The sequence below is a fragment of the Amphiprion ocellaris genome, chromosome 8, assembly GCF_022539595.1.
Source record: "Amphiprion ocellaris isolate individual 3 ecotype Okinawa chromosome 8, ASM2253959v1, whole genome shotgun sequence".
Classification (NCBI taxonomy): Eukaryota; Metazoa; Chordata; class Actinopteri; family Pomacentridae; genus Amphiprion; species Amphiprion ocellaris.
Genome location: NC_072773.1, coordinates 8,398,541 through 8,415,641, shown reverse-complemented (window position 1 = coordinate 8,415,641; position 17,101 = coordinate 8,398,541). Strand labels below are relative to the sequence as shown.

Below are 17,101 nucleotides of genomic sequence, written 5' to 3'. Positions count from 1 at the left end.
TCTCATTCATGTACACTCAGCACCCTATCTTGACAGAAACAAACAGAAATGTAGAAATTGTTGCAAATTTATTAAAAAAGAAAAACTGAAATATCACACGGTCATAAGTATTCAGACCCTGTGACACTCATATTTAACTCACCTGTGGTCCATTTCTTCTGATCCTCCTTGAGATGGTTCTACTTCTTCATTGGAGTACAGCTGTGTTTAATTAAACTGATTGGACTTGATTAGGAAAGGCACACACCTGTCTATATAAGACCTTACAGCTCACAGTGCATGTCAGAGCAAATGAGAATCATGAGGTCGAAGGAACTGCCCAAGGAACTCAGAGACAGAATTGTGGCAAGGCACAGATCTGGCCAAGGTTACAAAAGAATTTCTGCAGCACTCAAGGTTCCTAAGAGCACAGTGGCCTCCATAATCCTTAAATGGAAGAAGTTTGGGACGACCAGAACTCTTCCTAGACCTGGCCGTCCAGCCAAACTGAGCAATCGTGGGAGAAGAGCCTTGGTGAGAGAGGTAAAGAAGAACCCAAAGATCACCAAGGCTGAGCTCCAGAGATGCAGCAGGGAGATGGGAGAAAGTTCCACAAAGTCAACTATCACTGCAGCCCTCCACCAGTCAGGCCTTTATGGCAGAGTGGCCCGATGGAAGCCTCTCCTCAGTGCAAGACATATGAAAGCCCGCATAGAGTTTGCCAAAAAACACATGAAGGACTCCCAGACTATGAGAAATAAGATTCTCTGGTCTGATGAGACCAAGATTGAACTTTTTGGCGTTAATTCTAAGCGGTATGTGTGGAGAAAACCAGGCACTGCTCATCACCTGCCCAATACCATCCCAACAGTGAAACATGGTGGTGGCAGCATCATGCTATGGGGGTGTTTTTCAGCTGCAGGGACAGGACGACTGGTTGCAATTGAAGGAAAGATGAATGCGGTCAAGTACAGAGATATCCTGGAAGAAAACCTCTTCCAGAGTGCTCTGGACCTCAGACTGGGCCGAAGGTTCACCTTCCAACAAGACAATGACCCTAAGCACACAGCTAAAATAACAAAGGAGTGGCTTCGGAACAACTCTGTGACCATTCTTGACTGGCCCAGCCAGAGCCCTGACCTAAACCCAATTGAGCATCTCTGGAGAGATCTGAAAATGGCTGTCCACCAACGTTCACCATCCAACCTGACAGAACTGGAGAGGATCTGCAAGGAAGAATGGCAGAGGATCCCCAAATCCAGGTGTGAAAAACTTGTTGCATCATTCCCAAGAAGACTCATGGCTGTACTAGCTCAAAAGGGTGCTTCTACTCAATACTGAGCAAAGGGTCTGAATACTTATGACCGTGTGATATTTCAGTTTTTCTTTTTTAATAAATTTGCAACAATTTCTACATTTCTGTTTTTTTCTGTCAAGATAAGGTGCTGAGTGTACATTAATGAGAAATAAAATGAACTTTTTTGATTTTAGCAAATGGCTGCAATGAAACAAAGAGTGAAAAATTTAAAGGGGTCTGAATACTTTCCGTACCCACTGTATATTTACTCTGGATGGCATTACATTAGCCTCCAGTACTACTGTGAGGAACCTTGGAGTAATTTTTGACCAGGGCATGTCCTTAAACTCACACGTAAAACAAGTCTGTAGGACTTCTTTTTTTTTTTCCTGAGAAATATTTTAAAAATCAAGAACACCTTTTCTCAGAGTGATGCAGAAAAACTACTCCATGCATTTGTTACTTCCAGGCTTGACTACTGCAATTCCTTACTATCAGGATTTCCCAATAGCTCTCTGAAAAACTTAGTTGATCCAAAACACTGCAGTGAGAGCACTGATGGGAGTTAGCAAGACAGATCATATTTCTCCTATACTGGCTTCTTTTCATTGGCTTCCTATGAAATCCAGAATAGAATTTAAAATCCTTCTCCTGATGTATAAAGTTCTTTACGACCAATCTCCATCAAATCTTAAATTCCTTATAGTACCATATCACCCTAGCAGAACTCTTTGCTCTCAATGTATCTGACACCATAAATTAAGAACCTAAAATACTGTATCTAAACACTGGATTGCTAATTTGCAAATATTATGATGATAAGCTATTGGCATCAGTTCAAATGATCATTTCAATTAATGCAAACTAATTGAAATAATCATAATAAAAAAAAAAAAACAATATTACAGGGGGGGAAAAGGAAAAAGCTTCAAATGTTTCCTGATTTGTATTATCTGTTAAACATATCAGTAAATATCCTACTGTCCCTCACCTCAATACAATTGCACAGCAACAGGTGCACAGACACACCTGAGGGTTGCAGCTTTGTTTTGGATGGTTAATCGAAAATAAAATATGATGAAATCCTAAAAAAAATACCTCAGCATGTACTTCAACAGTTGCTAATACTTCAGACTTCTGATGAAGATGTAGAGCGCCTACTTTTGTGAATACTGATTGATACTACTTAAGCTTTGGAACTAAGTTGTGCTTTTTGTTATTTATCTTCCCACACCAACAAATACTTGTGAGTCTGTTTTATTTTTATAATTATTGGAGTTTGGTGGTTGGTATCATTTTTAATGCTGTAGGCTGTGTATTATCAATGTGGACAGGTTTAAGACAGCATGTAGGTTGCTGCTGTGTTTTAATCAATAGGCCAGGCTGTATCTTGGCACTGCTATGGTAATAATCTAATAAAACACATTAGGTAAAAGATATTTTTAATCAGCTTATTTTGATTGTGGTAGGCTGTGTTTTATCTGAGGACAGAGGTTTACAGATTTGTCTGTGTGTAGAAAAATGTTTGTAACAATGATCAAAAAAAAGAGAGAGAGAAGCTTGAAGCTAAAACGAGTCTCAACTGTTGTTGGTTTCGTGTTCAGGCTGATGTAGTATAGTTAAGTTGTGGTTTCCTGTTCCCAATTATTGCTGGCAGAGAAGCCCATTTGACATTTGCTGTAGGGCTTTACAGAAATAGAAATCTGACAAATGTTTTAATACCTGAATTTGATAATTTTCTAGTATGGACTGCCAGGAACACTTTTTACTCCTGCTTGTGTAGCATATTGGCTGCTGTCAGGTTGATTCATTGTATCCATTGTCAGTTGAGTTGCTGCACAGGTTTTTATAACTTACAGCTGAGTATTTATGCAGAGATAAAATTATCCCAAACATCCAAGCACTAATCAAGTGATGTCTTGCCATTTTATCAAACTGAATCTAAAGTCATCAAATTATTGTTGGACTGGAGTTCAAAGCATTTTCATACAGACCTGTGAAAGACGTAAGGACATGGGCTCCAGCTGAACCTGGCCTTCAATCCGTGGGGTTTGTCTGGATCTCAGAGGCTCCTTGGAGGTGTTTCTTCTCAGCAGCACAGAGGCACATACTGGTTCAAAGATGTACTGATGTTCACGGCTCTGCATACACTTAGTCATTGCATCCTGTAGAGTGGCAAAACAATCAGACTGGGGCAATGTCATAGCCAAGTCACATATCGCATGGGTGCAAAAGTTAGTTCAATTCCCAGCCAGCCTGGACCTTTACTTCATGCTATTCAACAGCACTATTTTCCCACATTTCCTGCCTGTCTCTATAGCACCTATCTAATAAAGGCAAAAATGCTAAAAAAGATCTATTTCAGAAAAACAATGCCAGACTACATGTACGGAAATTTCTCTCTTGGAACAGAAAGAATCTGACCCCAGATAAAACATTTAGATTTCATGTGGTTTTGGCTCATCAGAGTTCACCATTTTTTATTTTTTTTGAAGTTATTGTTTTGGCCTTTTGTTGGCTTTATTGGACAGGTTAGTAGACAGGCAGACAGGAAAGTAGGGAGAAGAACGAGGGGAAGACCTGCAGCACAGGGCCGAGAGCTGCAATGGAACCTTGGCCACTGCGTCGGGAACTATAGCCCTTGTTCATGGGTCGACCGCTCAAGTTGAGCTATCTGGGTGCCCCACCAAGAGAGTTTCTAATTAGCAGGCATCATGGGTCTTACATTACAAGTGTTTTATCGAGCAGCTTGCATTTTTTGATTTATTATTTATTTATTACAAAAAATGTTTTAATTTACATTATGTGCATAAATATATTCCTTATTTCAGACTGGAGGTCACCTATCCTTTTGCACCTTGAAACATTTCCATTTCACCAGTTGTGTGACTTCTACCATCAGATGGCTGCATCTGTGTTGAATTATGTGAGTCACTTTAAAGAAGGTGAATACTGAGACAATCATTTATTTTACATTTAGTTTTTTTTTTTTTTTTTATTATTTGATATTACTCTGTAGAAATGTTTTCACTTTGACACGAAAACGTTTTTTTTAATAAACCCTTGTCAAAAAAGTCTTATTAAATTGACCATGGATCAATGCTGCAAAGCAAAAAAGTGGGAAAACTTTAAAGTGGGTGAAAACTTTATAAAGCGCTGTAGGACAAGTGTTGTTTAAAAGAAAATTCAAATCGAAAACCCTGAGCACACTTCAAAATTTGGCTTTAATACTGTGTCCAAAAGGCTGGCTTCTAACTGATTAAGTTTGCCAAATCACTGACCTGGATCTGATTTGCAGGCAGCCTTCCCAGCATTTCGCACTCTGCATCCCAGTAGACACTGAAGTCTTGAATCTCCAGCTGTTTTTGTCTAAGGAGCTTTTGGACCTGCAAATACAAGAAAATCCATGTTAACCTCCAATGCAAATATACACGTAGTTCTGAATACATTAGCGTGTTCACGTATTAATTAACGCCGACAATTATTTTAATGTCCGTTAACGCAGTTTTTTTCTATTATTATTGTAACGGATTGATATAATTGTTGATGTTGAGGTTTCAATGTTTATTGTTCAGTTCAAAGTGTACCTAATGTCAATGCCATGCTTAGTTAGCTCACCTGTGATTTGCTTAGAGTAAGCAGTACTGTGTGTGTGTTGCTCCTTGACGGTGTATGTGTCGAGCATAGACTGTATAATATTTTATCTTGTTCTCTGGTCGTTTATTGAACCTTCACACAGGCTACTGTGTGCCGTAGCTAACGCCAAAACAACCACCAAAACCCAACAACTTAGCTCGAGAATTAGCCGCCTGGCAGCCAGCTCTCTCTCGCTCGACACCATAGACTGCATAATAAATTAATGTCTGTGCCGTGGCAAATAGCTTTGGTTTAATTTGATTGCATTATTGTTTAAGTTGAGATTTACAAAAAATGTTTTAACTGCTACTGTGTAAAGCAAAGACTGCTGACAAAAAGCACTTTATTTGTTGAATGTGATTGCATTTTTGTTCATATAGCAGTATTTTTTTAAATGAAAGTGCAGAATACACTACTTTTAAAGTCATTATTTAATTTTCCGCATAACAATGTGATTAATCACAGAAAATCATGTGATAATCACAAATATTTTTTTTTAAATCGATGGCAGCACTAATTCTATACATATACATACATATATATACTATGTTGCAAAAAGTATTCGCTCACCCATCCAAATAATCAGAATCAGGTGTTCCAATCACTTCCATGGCCACAGGTGTATAAAATCAAGCACCTAGGCATGCAGACTGCTTTTACAAACATTTGTGAAAGAATGGGTCACTCTCAGGAGCTCAGTGAATTCCAGCGTGGAACTGTGATAGGATGCCACCTGTGCAACAAATCCAGTCGTGACATTTCCTCACTCCTAAATATTCCACAGTCAACTGTCAGCTGTATTATAAGAAAGTGGAAGTGTGTGGGAACGACAGCAACTCAGCCACCAAGTGGTAGGCCACGTAAACTGATGGAGGGGGGTCAGCAGATGCATAGTGCGAAGAGGTGGCCAACTTTCTGCAGAGTCAATCGCTACAGACCTTCAAACTTCATGTGGCCTTCAGATTAGCTCAAGTACAGTGCTTCAGCAGAGAGCTTCATGGAATGGGTTTCCATGGTCGAGCAGCTGCATCCAAGCCATACATCACCAAGTGCAATGCAAAGCGTCGGATGCAGTGGTGTAAAGCACACCACCACCGGACTCTAGAGCAGTTGACTGTGGAATATTTAGGAGCGAGGAAATGTCGCGACTGGATTTGTTGCACAGGTGGCATCCTATCACAGTTCCACGCTGGAATTCACTGAGCTCCTGAGAGCGACCCATTCTTTCACAAATGTTTGTCAAAGCAGTCTGCATGCCTAGGTGCTTGATTTTATACACCTGTGGCCATGGAAGTGATTGGAACACCTGATTCTGATTATTTGGATGAGTGAGCAAATACTTTTGGCAGTATAGTGTGTAGATATATATATATATATATATATATATATATATATATATATATATATATATATATATATATATATATATATATATATATACATATATATGCACATATATACACACACACATATATACATACATATACACATATATATACATACATATATATACACACACACACACATATATACATATATATATACATATATATATATATATATATATATATATATATATATATATATGTATATATATATATATATATATATGGGTTTCATAATTACTATACAGAAATGTCATAAACATGTTATATCAGGTCTTCATTACAGGAATGATTTATTTGACAAATCCATTGCATTTCTGTTTAAATGACTGAATGTATTACATTAACATTTGTTTTGTAAGTAGGATGTTTTAAACTTGTATTTATTCTTAAATAACACATTCCCCAAAAAATCTGTCTGCTCCTAATGAAATAAATTTCGAAAGTTTTACACTAACACATTTGTCTTGACTTGTTTCATATCTGGTATTAAATTACACAATTTGTTGAAAGTTAGTGATACCCTTTCAAAATGCTGATGTTTGCTGTTGGTGGGTCGACACTTTTTTGATGCAAGCTACTGTTGACGGGGTATGTGATTACAGAAAGCAGCACAATCAAATGACTAGAACCAAAAAATTTATTTCTGAGTCACTCCAAATGCCTGACAGTTTATGAGGATATCAACTTGAAAAGTCGTTCTTGTCCTACAAATTGCACAAGAAGCTCCTGGGTTCAACATGTTTTTAGAGTTTATGTGTGTGACAACTGGGGAGGAAATTGATGGCTCTGGATGGAAAACGTATCACACTGTTAAGCTTGTAATTTTTCAGAGGAAAAATAATCAACAGTTTTTGCTTTCTATGCTATAGTTTGTAGGGCAAGGGGTCTTGTCTGCTTCTTCTTCAAGCAGCCAGTTGAGAGTTTTGGGGCATATGCAGATCATTTCTCTTCACCTGTGGAGCTAAAATTGAATGTGGTGTTGTTCACTGTGATCATTGCCACAGCTACTGCTTGTCCCTGGAATATGTGTCACACTAGCTCCTGGCCAGACTGTAAACAGGAAATCTGAATTATATTATTAAATTTTGGACTTCAAAATATAAATTCAATACTAGAGCAGCTTTTCTTGTGAATATTACAAATCATGAAGTTACCCTAACATATTAAACACCTGAATGAAAAGGAAGGTTTTAAGTTAATAGTTTAACATTACTTTGAGTGAACACTTACCGACTCTTTGGACGGGTTCTGAGCAGATACGTTGTTAATGCAAACCCCAAAGGAAAAGGGTTTCTGTGGGTTGGAGAAGTCATCCTCAAATCGAAGATGCACATCTTGAATATTCAGCTATGCACATAAGGCAGAAAATCAAAGTTCAGTCTGTAATTCAGCGTCAAACAATTACAACTACCTAATTACTATGGGTGGGTCGACCACAGTCTGGACAACAGCATGGAAAATGTATTGTTCTAAAATGCAATGTAATCTAAAATATCAATGTACATCTTCTTCTTTTGAGCGTGAGCCATTGTATTATTTCAAACCATAAGTTGTTTGTAATATAATAAGTCACTATATCAATTGCAGAGGGGTACTGATACATGAATCATGGGTTGTGTATGGTATAGACCCATCTCTAGTACCAAATGATGGCTTACCTCAATGTTCTCCACAATCCTGGTGACCACCGAGGCAGTGACAGAATACCAGTACGACTCTCCTCTCTGTTCACACTCACTCTGGAGGAGTCAAAGTTACACCATACATATTACGTGTGTGGGTATACATTTGTTTACATACACTGTCAACAAAAACAAAAACTTGAAAGACGAAAGTACAATAGTGAGACACAACAAGATACATAGGGAAACAAATACAGATTAGACAAGATGACCAAGCTATACAATTCAAATCCAATATTTAGATATGGTTCTTCATTTCATGAGTGAATGTTTGACTTTTTTTTAGTTTGTTCTGACAAATTAAAAACCAATGTCATACCAGGACTCTCTATCTCACAATAAAAAGTACTGTAAGAAAACCAGAAAATACTATTTGAGGAACATCACCTTCTGTATTTTGGTGTGAAATGAAAGTGACCTGCTGCTACAGAAAACTGTTGTGTTGCACATGACCACAAGTCTGTGGCTACTCTAGAGTTCCTGTGAGGAGGTACTGTTCATTAGCAACCACACAAATAAATTGCTGGATGAATGAATAGTAAGGCATGATTTTAGTTTTTTTTTTTACCCTTACCATTGGTGGCACAAAAAATAACCTACAGCACCTACTATGAATTTGTCTTCGAGAGCCTTCAGAAGACGTTTTTTGCGCTCTCTCTCCTCCTCTCTCTCCTTCTCTTTATCATATTCCTGCAGCTGGACCGGACCAATGATGAGGTTGAGCTGGGACATAGAAATGACCCATGGGTCACTGTGAGGCCGGTAGAAAGGGATCTGGAGAGTGATTTTTCCAATGAAGCCTGATGAAAGACAATATGATGTATAAATGAGACTGCAGGAAACACAGACAACAGCTGATAAAACACTAAGAATGTGCTGTTCATGAAAGAATAATGTAGTCTCTGGGTATGAAAACTGAAGCAAATGTGAAGTGACTTAAACCTGCATTCTTTTCAACGGCCAGATGTGGGTAAGCACTATGGCTGGAAAAGGTGGGAGGAATACTGGCTCTATAAATAACGATGATCTTTGATTATTTATACATTGTTTCACTTATCTCAAGAGCCCCATGTGGTGAAAATCCATTGTCATTGTGTTTTATTATTGTCATAAACTTGCAGCAATAAAGCAAAAGCTGTTAGGATATGAAGATGTTTACTGCTGCCTCAAGCCCTGAAAACAGCCTCCCAACTTACAAGCCAGTAAGAATTTTACTCAGCTGCTTCATACCAGGTAAAGAAACATCAGTAGATTCTAATAGTTTAACTGTTCACTGGTTTGTGATTAATTATGACCTTGGTGTTAACACATGCTGCTTGTCATTCATTTCAAGTGACTGTTGGGTTTAAAAATATGTAGGCAGTTAGGATACAAAGGGGTCTTATCACACAACTGAGTTGCATTACAGAAAATATACAAGTTTGATCCATACCGGAATCTGAGAGTGTGCAAGTTCAAATTCTTACGTTGTGGATGGTGGTCATTAAGCTAACTTGGTGCCTCCAGCCACCACAAATAGCTACTGTGGTTGGTTCAGTCCTTTCAAAGTAATATTTTTTCCACACACCTGTTTGAGTTGCTGCACTGCAGTAAAGTTTTTCAGTTTGTAAGTAGCCAAGACATAAATAAATGAATACATATTGCAGCTTTAAGGACAAATCTGCAATATACACTGCCCGGCCCAAAAAAGTGGCACACTCTAATATGTTGTTGGACTGCCTTTAGCTTTGAGTATAGCACTCATTTGCTGTGCATCATTTCTGCAATGTCACAGCATTTATTTCTGTCCAGAGATGCATTCATTTTTCACCAAGATCTTATACTGATGATGGGAGAGTCAGGCCACTGCGCAAAAGTCTTCTGTAGTACATCCCAAAGATTCTCAATGGGGCTGAGGTCTGGACTCTGTGGAGGCGAATCCATGTGTGAAAATGATGTCTCATGCTCCCTGAACCACTCGTTCACAATGTGAGCCCCATGAATCCTGGCATTGTCATCTCGGAATATGCCCGTGCCATCAGGTAAGAAAAACTCCATGATGAAAAGACCTGGTCATTCAGTATATTCAGGCAGTCAGCTGACCTCATTCTTTGGGAACATAACATTGCTGAACCTGACCAACCCCAGATCATAACCCTAAACCCCACAGGCTAGTAGGCACTAACCATGATGAGTGCATCACTTCATCTGCCTGCCTCCTTACCCTGATGCATCCATCACTTTGGAACAGGGTAAATCTGGACTCATCAGACCACATGACCAACCACATTCGTTGATGATTCTCCACTATCCTTCCAGGTTTTAATAATGCGTTGGACAGTTCTTAACCTGATTTTAGCAGTTTCAGAAATCTCCTTAGTTGTTTTCTTTGCTTGATGCAGGCCAATAATTTGAAACTTCTGAGACAGATTAACATCCTTTCCATGACCACAGGATATGTCTTCCGACATGGTTGTTTAAGAAATGAGAAGCTACTCCCTGCATCAGCTAGGGTTAAAGAAGTTGTTGCCAACTGAAATATTTTCATCACTGCAGTAATTATCCAATGGAAGGCTCTTACCTATTTGCTTAGTTAAATCCAGGTGGCAGTTTGTTTTTTTTTGGCCAGGCAATGTATCATAACATAAAATATTGCAATTCTTTAAAGAATATAAATGCAGAAACCAGCAAAAAATGGTGGAGACTAAATAAGCATTATAATTCAATTCAATTAAGTGTTATTTATATAGCATCAATTAACAATATATGTCATCTTAATGCACTTAACATAGTAAGGTACAGACCTTACAAAATTGATTCAGAGAAATCCACAAAAAACAAAGTTTCCCTTGAAGCCCCTTTGAGCAAGCACTTAGTGACAGTGAGAGGGAAAAAGAATCCCTTGGTGAAGAAAGATCATTCATCAGCAACACATTACAGCACTTGTAGCCAGACAGGAAAATCCTGATTCAGGCAAAAAAGAAACACGAAGCTGACATTTTTAGTTCTGCCATCAAAAGAAAAGTGTTCATTCCTCCTGCGAGTTCAGAGACAATGACACAGAACACTGACTTTGTTATAGAGGCTTGTGCTGACTCAACATCTTTTAACATTGTTCATGTTTGTTAGTCCTTTCATTTGTGGCCTTTCTGTATGATATTTGTGATGATGATGAAATGGCCTTCAACTAAATACATTTACATCAAACAATGTAATCTGAAATAAGATGTTGAATATTGAATTTCCCTTCAAGGACAAATAAAGTTCTTGTATTGTATTTGTATGTTTGTTTTATCAATCACCAAAGCACAAGATTAGTGCATCCAAATATAACTTGTCGCACACCTCTTCTCCAACCTTGCTTACTTAAACAAACATTTTTTCTTAATTAAGTTTAGGCAAAGCACAATAAATGTAGTGACTCAATAAATTAAAATGAAACAAGCTTTCTGGCTCTGTTTTTTTTTTTTTTTTTTTAATTGCAACGCGGTCAGCAATTTGTGGTATCTGCATGTAAAAGCAGTTCCCTATTCCAATTTGATTATATTTTTGTTAGTTCTGTATAAATTCTGAGATCTTTAGCCAGTGTGTCTCACCTGCTTTGACCTCAAATGGTAGGTCAAACTCTCGGAGGGCATCTTTCCTCAAAGGGAGGTTCTCCAGCTCCACTGCACCTGAGGAATAACAGGAAATAGACAAACACGGAGTTTGCTTACAAACTATTGATCATTTCAATTAAACTCTTGCAATAAGTAATAATCCTTTGTTACACTGTCTTTGAATGATGGTGTCAGAGACCACATCACTGGTTTTACACTGATGTGAAAAAGTATTAGTCACCCCGACAGATATCTTAATTTTTTTTTAGATTTGTCACACGTAAATGTTTCAGATCATCAAATTCATGTTAATATAAGACAACGATAACCCAAGAAACCACAAAAGGCAGTTTAAAATGATGATTTCCATTTATTGAAGGATAATGCTATCCAGCCCATCTTGCCGGTGTGAGAAAGTAACTGCCCCCTTAGCTACCAATCTACCAAATGACCAAATTCATTTGGCAATTGGGTTTAATCTCACCAGCCACACTCACATATGATTACTGCCAGGATTGTTGAATTTAAACATTACCAAATAGAACCTGTCTCAAATTGTAAAGTAGCTAAACGGTCTCAAAAAGCAGCAATGATGCTATGGTCTAAAGAGATTCAAGAACAGATGATAAAACTCTGTCCTTGACATTTACCAGTCTGGAGGGTTACAAGGTCATTGCTAAGGATCTGGGACTCCAGAGAAACAGTGAGAGACATTATCCACAAATGGAGAAACATGGAACAGTGGAGAACCTTCCCAGGAGTGGTCAGCCTACCAACATTTCTCCAAGAGTGAGTCAACATCTCATGCAGGAGTCACAAAAGAACCCAGACAAACATCAAAAGACACAACAGACCTCACTGACCACAGTTAAGGTCTGTCTACATGATTCCACAATAAGGAAGATTCTGACAGAAAATGATATCCATGGGAGAGTTGCAAGGCCAAACCACTACTGACCAAAAGCAACATAAAGGTTTGTCTGGTATTTGCAAAAAAAATATCTAGATGAGTCCCAAGACTTTTGGGATAACATCCTGTGGAGTGACAAGTGAAAGGTGGAACTTTTTGGAAGACATGGGTCGGTTACATCTGGTGGAAAACTAATATTGAATTCCACAGAAGAACATCTTATCAACAGTGAAACATGGTGGTGGTAGTGTGATGGTTTAGGGCTGCTTGACTTCCACAGGACCTGGATAATTTATCATAATTGATGGAGTCATGAATTGTGCTCTCTATCAGAAAATTGTCTTGGAGAATATCCACCATCAGTTCATGACTTAAAGCTCAACACAAATGGGTTACGCAGCAAGACAATGACCCAAAGCGTACAAATAAGTCCACCTCCAAATGGCTCAAAAAGAATGAAATTAAAATTCTGGAGTGGCCGAGTCAATGTCCAAACTTGAATCTGATTGAGATGGTGTGGCAGAACCTTAAAAGGCCAGTTCATGGATAAAGTGGTCTATATATCCATGCAGTATTTATATCACACTTAATAGACTTGAAATCTGCTTCAATAAATAAATCTCTAATACAGTTTACCACCAACACAAAAAGAAACAGAAACAACGTTAATTTTCATAGACTGCATAACAAAGTTAAAAGTTGGTGCAAATTTCATACAGAGAGGGAGGAAAGGAAAATGCATTCAAACATCTCGTGCATTGCAATGTGCCTTGGGAAGTCATAAACAATAACTTTAAGTTATCAGAAAAATGGAAACATGGGTAGTTACCTTTCAGAAGGGCAATGGAGAGCTGATCTGTGTTCAGGTTGCTGACATATTTGCCCAGGTATGTGTTTAGCACCCAGGCAACAAGACCCTCCAACATCCTGATGGATCAAGGATGATAACAGCTACTCCGTGGTTTGGGAGGAAACTGTGATCGTGAAAAGTAAAACACTCTAAATTGTAGGCATCACAGCAGAGGCAATCAATATTTAACAAACACAGAACACATTTTATCAATCTATTGAGACAGGGTAGTTTATAATGGAGCGAACTGCCCAGCTGATCAACACTGTCTTCATTTGGGAAATATATTTCTGGCACCTGGTATGGGAGAGCCATCATTTCCTTTCAAACAACTTTAAATACACATGTCAATATAACTTTCAATACTTCAAGAACGTTTGTCTATTGATTACTGTGAATTTTAACTGAAGTTTACACTGCTCAATACTGCCGCCGTACAACACCGGCACTGGGAACTTAGTAATACGGACTGAGGGCTCCAAAGTCTCCAGTCGACCTCTGGAAGGTATGTGTCTCGGTCATGACGTTAAACATTTCCACACCTATTTTACAGTGAAATGTACTGACAGCTAATGTATTCCAGGCTGAACGTGTCCAGTGACAGCTCACATTAAGCACTAAAGGAGTGACAGAGTCGATGGCTTACAAAAGGCCATCTTTACTTATCCGACGCTGGCAGACTGAGAAACCTGAAGATAGTAAACGATCAAAAAACTTCGCTGTTAGCAAAGCAGCGTCATAGCATAAGCTACTGTGGATTCCGCGTAATAATACACCAGCAGTGGAGTTATTAAGTCACTGATAAAGACTACAGATGTCTTACCGAGTCAGCTTTTAGTCCATGTCGATGCGAGCCTAACGCCGTTGTCACTCGATGTTCATGTCCTGTCAAAAACCCTCAAGGACTACAGAGGTAGTGGTCGGCCATCAGCTGCACACCATGGACTGCCAATATATGGCCCGTTGCTAACTAACTAGTTGCATTAGCTAAATAAGGACTATGAGAAAATGACAACAGACCTATTAAAAAACGATAACCATCAGCACATATCTCAACGTGGCTCCAGTGACGGGCAAGGTTGTCAGCCTAGTTAGCTAGCCACTGAGCTAAAACTAGCATACGACGGTTAAGATTTCACAACCAAAAAGAGACAGCTGACGGTAAACCGGACTGGAAGCAAGCCAACACTAGTAGAGTTTGCTTGCATGGAATATATAACTGATCTTCTCAGAATAGCAGTATGAATTTCGTATTTCACGACCTCATAAGTTAGCTGAGCTGCTTCGCAGATAAACACACTTCCGAATAACATTAAACTATCAAAACATACTTCCTGTCACGTGACAAAAACAAACCGGAGGAAACGCAGCTTATTTCCATTTTCTGTTAACATTTAAAGGAGCATTGGTGCAGAGAACTGTACAGATGAAAAGTGATATCATTTATTGTCGATGTTCACCTAACGAAATTAGTAAAAGTTACGTAACATTTTCTTTCGGGAGAAGTAGTGTTACAAGTTCTCATTGGCTGCTGATGGTCAAACCATTTCACAATTCAGGGGTAGGATATAGACAATTGTTGGAGATATCTGTCACTGGAGGACAACATGAACCTTTTGTAGGCATTTCAGTTTAGTTTAGGTCTACCACCAGCAGGAGGCACCTTGACACAATTAACAGCGCTTCTTAATGGACCAGCCAAACTTGGCACTGCATGATAACAGTATCGAGAAGGGTATGTCTGCAGAGCCAGAGGCTGCACCGAGAGGGCTGCACCGAGAGAGCTGCACACTTCCGGTCGCACATTTTGAGCATTTTTTTTATGTTACCACAATAGATGGTCACTGTAGTGCACAACTTACGGTTTAAATGCAGAACTTACGATTTTAAAGGATGATTTCAGTCAAAATATACTTAGAATTTAAAATATTTTTTCAAGGAGTAGTCCACTTTCATTTTGGCCCCAGTAAGTTTGTCTACAGAGCCTACACTGTCTACACTGCACTTTCAGGACCACATCGAGTTTTCCACACAAAGTACTACTTCATATCCTACCTAAGATTTTAAAGGTTTAATTCACACAAATAGCACTTATTACAATATCATACAGGGTTGCTGAGACTTGTGTGAAGCAACATGAAATTTATACGTCTTTTCTCATTTCGTTTCGAGACGCTTTTATTCTGAAGGAGGTGTGCACCGATACACGGAAGTGAAATATTCTGTGAGTGCCATTGGTTGTCGTTTGATGAAGATCCTAATAAAGATACGGTGGCTACTCCTGTTCCATGACGCCTGGAATTAAGTCCTTAACTTGCATTTGGACACATTGTATAATTATCAGGTAAAATAATAATGTAATTGTCTATAATGGCCTTTGTGGTGTCGAGATCTCAAACAGCACAATCTGAAAGGTTGGAAAAAGGCAATACACACAGATAACTCTGGAGGCAGATATATATTTATTTCATACAATACCATTAAATAAAAATAAAAGCTAAATACGCAAACACACAAAGGCAAATTAGCTCTATGACTCCTTGACCTGCATAAATATAAATGTTTATAACGTTATAAGACAAACAGCCCTGTCGGTGCAGCCCTCTCGGTGCAGCCTCCGACTCCGCATACCACACATACTATTGACAGTATCCATCCATTCAGGATCTTTCCTGAATGGATGGAAGTAAAAGTGATGTGTGGATACCATTGGCAAAGTGCGACGGTCAATTTAAGGAAGTTAAGATCACCAAGGGTGTAAGATGCTACATAAGTGCGGACCATTTACCAGACTCCCAAAGGAACAAAATAGGTGTCATGCTGTCCTGATCCTGGGACCTCTCACCCTTGACTGGGAACAGAACATTTTTCTAGAAATGTCTATTCCTAAGTTAGAAGTGGTAATTTCTTGTTTTTGGTTATTTTTGTTTGTTTGTTTAGTTTTTTTTTTTTTTTTTTTAATCATTTGAGCAAAATATTGATTCTAAATGCCTACTGCTAGGGCATTAAGTTGAGACTGAAGACTTTAATTTATTACATGAAGTTATTCGTAAGGAAGAAAATGTTCATGCTACATGTAAAATGTATCGCTTCCTATTTGCCATGATTTTGTCCAGGAAATACAAAACATGTTGAGTGGTTTGCAATACTGCAAACACAAGCAGTTTTGCATATTAACAGGTTTATTTAAATATAAACACATTATTTAAAATATTTTTCTTTTTTTAGTATTTTGATCCACAAGTTTGCTGTAGGATGATGAATGTTGTATTCTACCTTCATTCTCTTACTGCTATTAACAAGTAAATGAGTGTGTCAAAAGACAAATTAAGCAACTGAGACAAGGCCTTAAAGAAACCCCAATGTGGGCAGTGCTGACCTGACACAGTGACCTTGCTTTTTCCAAAGGAAGGAGATCAGTCAAATTTGGGACTAGATGGGAAAATCTACCAAGAGATCTTTCCTTAAAAAGGGCAGATCCTACAGCCTCCACATGCAATGAGACCTTGCCTAGGACATGACAATGACTACACATCTACAAACTGACAGTCTGGGCTGTTTTTGCACTTGCCAGGCAACATCTGATCTTGTACTAAACAATGCTACTGTAACTTTTGAGCTTGTTAGGCCTTACAAATGTTAAACTGAATGTTTAGAAGTTGCTAGCTGAATTGTCACTTGACTGAAAAGCTATGAATAAGAGTCACTTGAGAGGGAGATTCTCCAGAGTTTCCATTCCATCACAGGGCCACACAGAGAGACACACAACCAACATAAATGC

At 38.5% G+C, this 17,101-nt stretch overlaps 1 protein-coding gene across 4 annotated transcripts in view; it reads right to left on the bottom strand.

Annotated features, from left to right (window-relative positions):
* Positions 1–14,636, bottom strand: part of vps13d (vacuolar protein sorting 13 homolog D) — a 117,931-nt gene extending 103,295 nt beyond the window's left edge. For all 4 annotated transcript variants that reach the window (XM_023297427.3, XM_055012941.1, XM_055012940.1 and 1 more), the window contains exons 1-8: positions 14,144–14,636; positions 13,300–13,444; positions 11,558–11,635; positions 8,592–8,782; positions 7,959–8,039; positions 7,531–7,647; positions 4,558–4,662; positions 3,271–3,441 (exon numbers count right to left, since the gene is read on the bottom strand). In XM_023297427.3, the coding sequence (XP_023153195.2) occupies positions 3,271–3,441; positions 4,558–4,662; positions 7,531–7,647; positions 7,959–8,039; positions 8,592–8,782; positions 11,558–11,635; positions 13,300–13,396 (840 nt within the window). In that variant the 5' untranslated portion in view covers positions 13,397–13,444; positions 14,144–14,636. The remainder of the gene's footprint in view (positions 1–3,270; positions 3,442–4,557; positions 4,663–7,530; positions 7,648–7,958; positions 8,040–8,591; positions 8,783–11,557; positions 11,636–13,299; positions 13,445–14,143) is intronic.
* Positions 14,637–17,101: the final 2,465 nt, after the last annotated feature.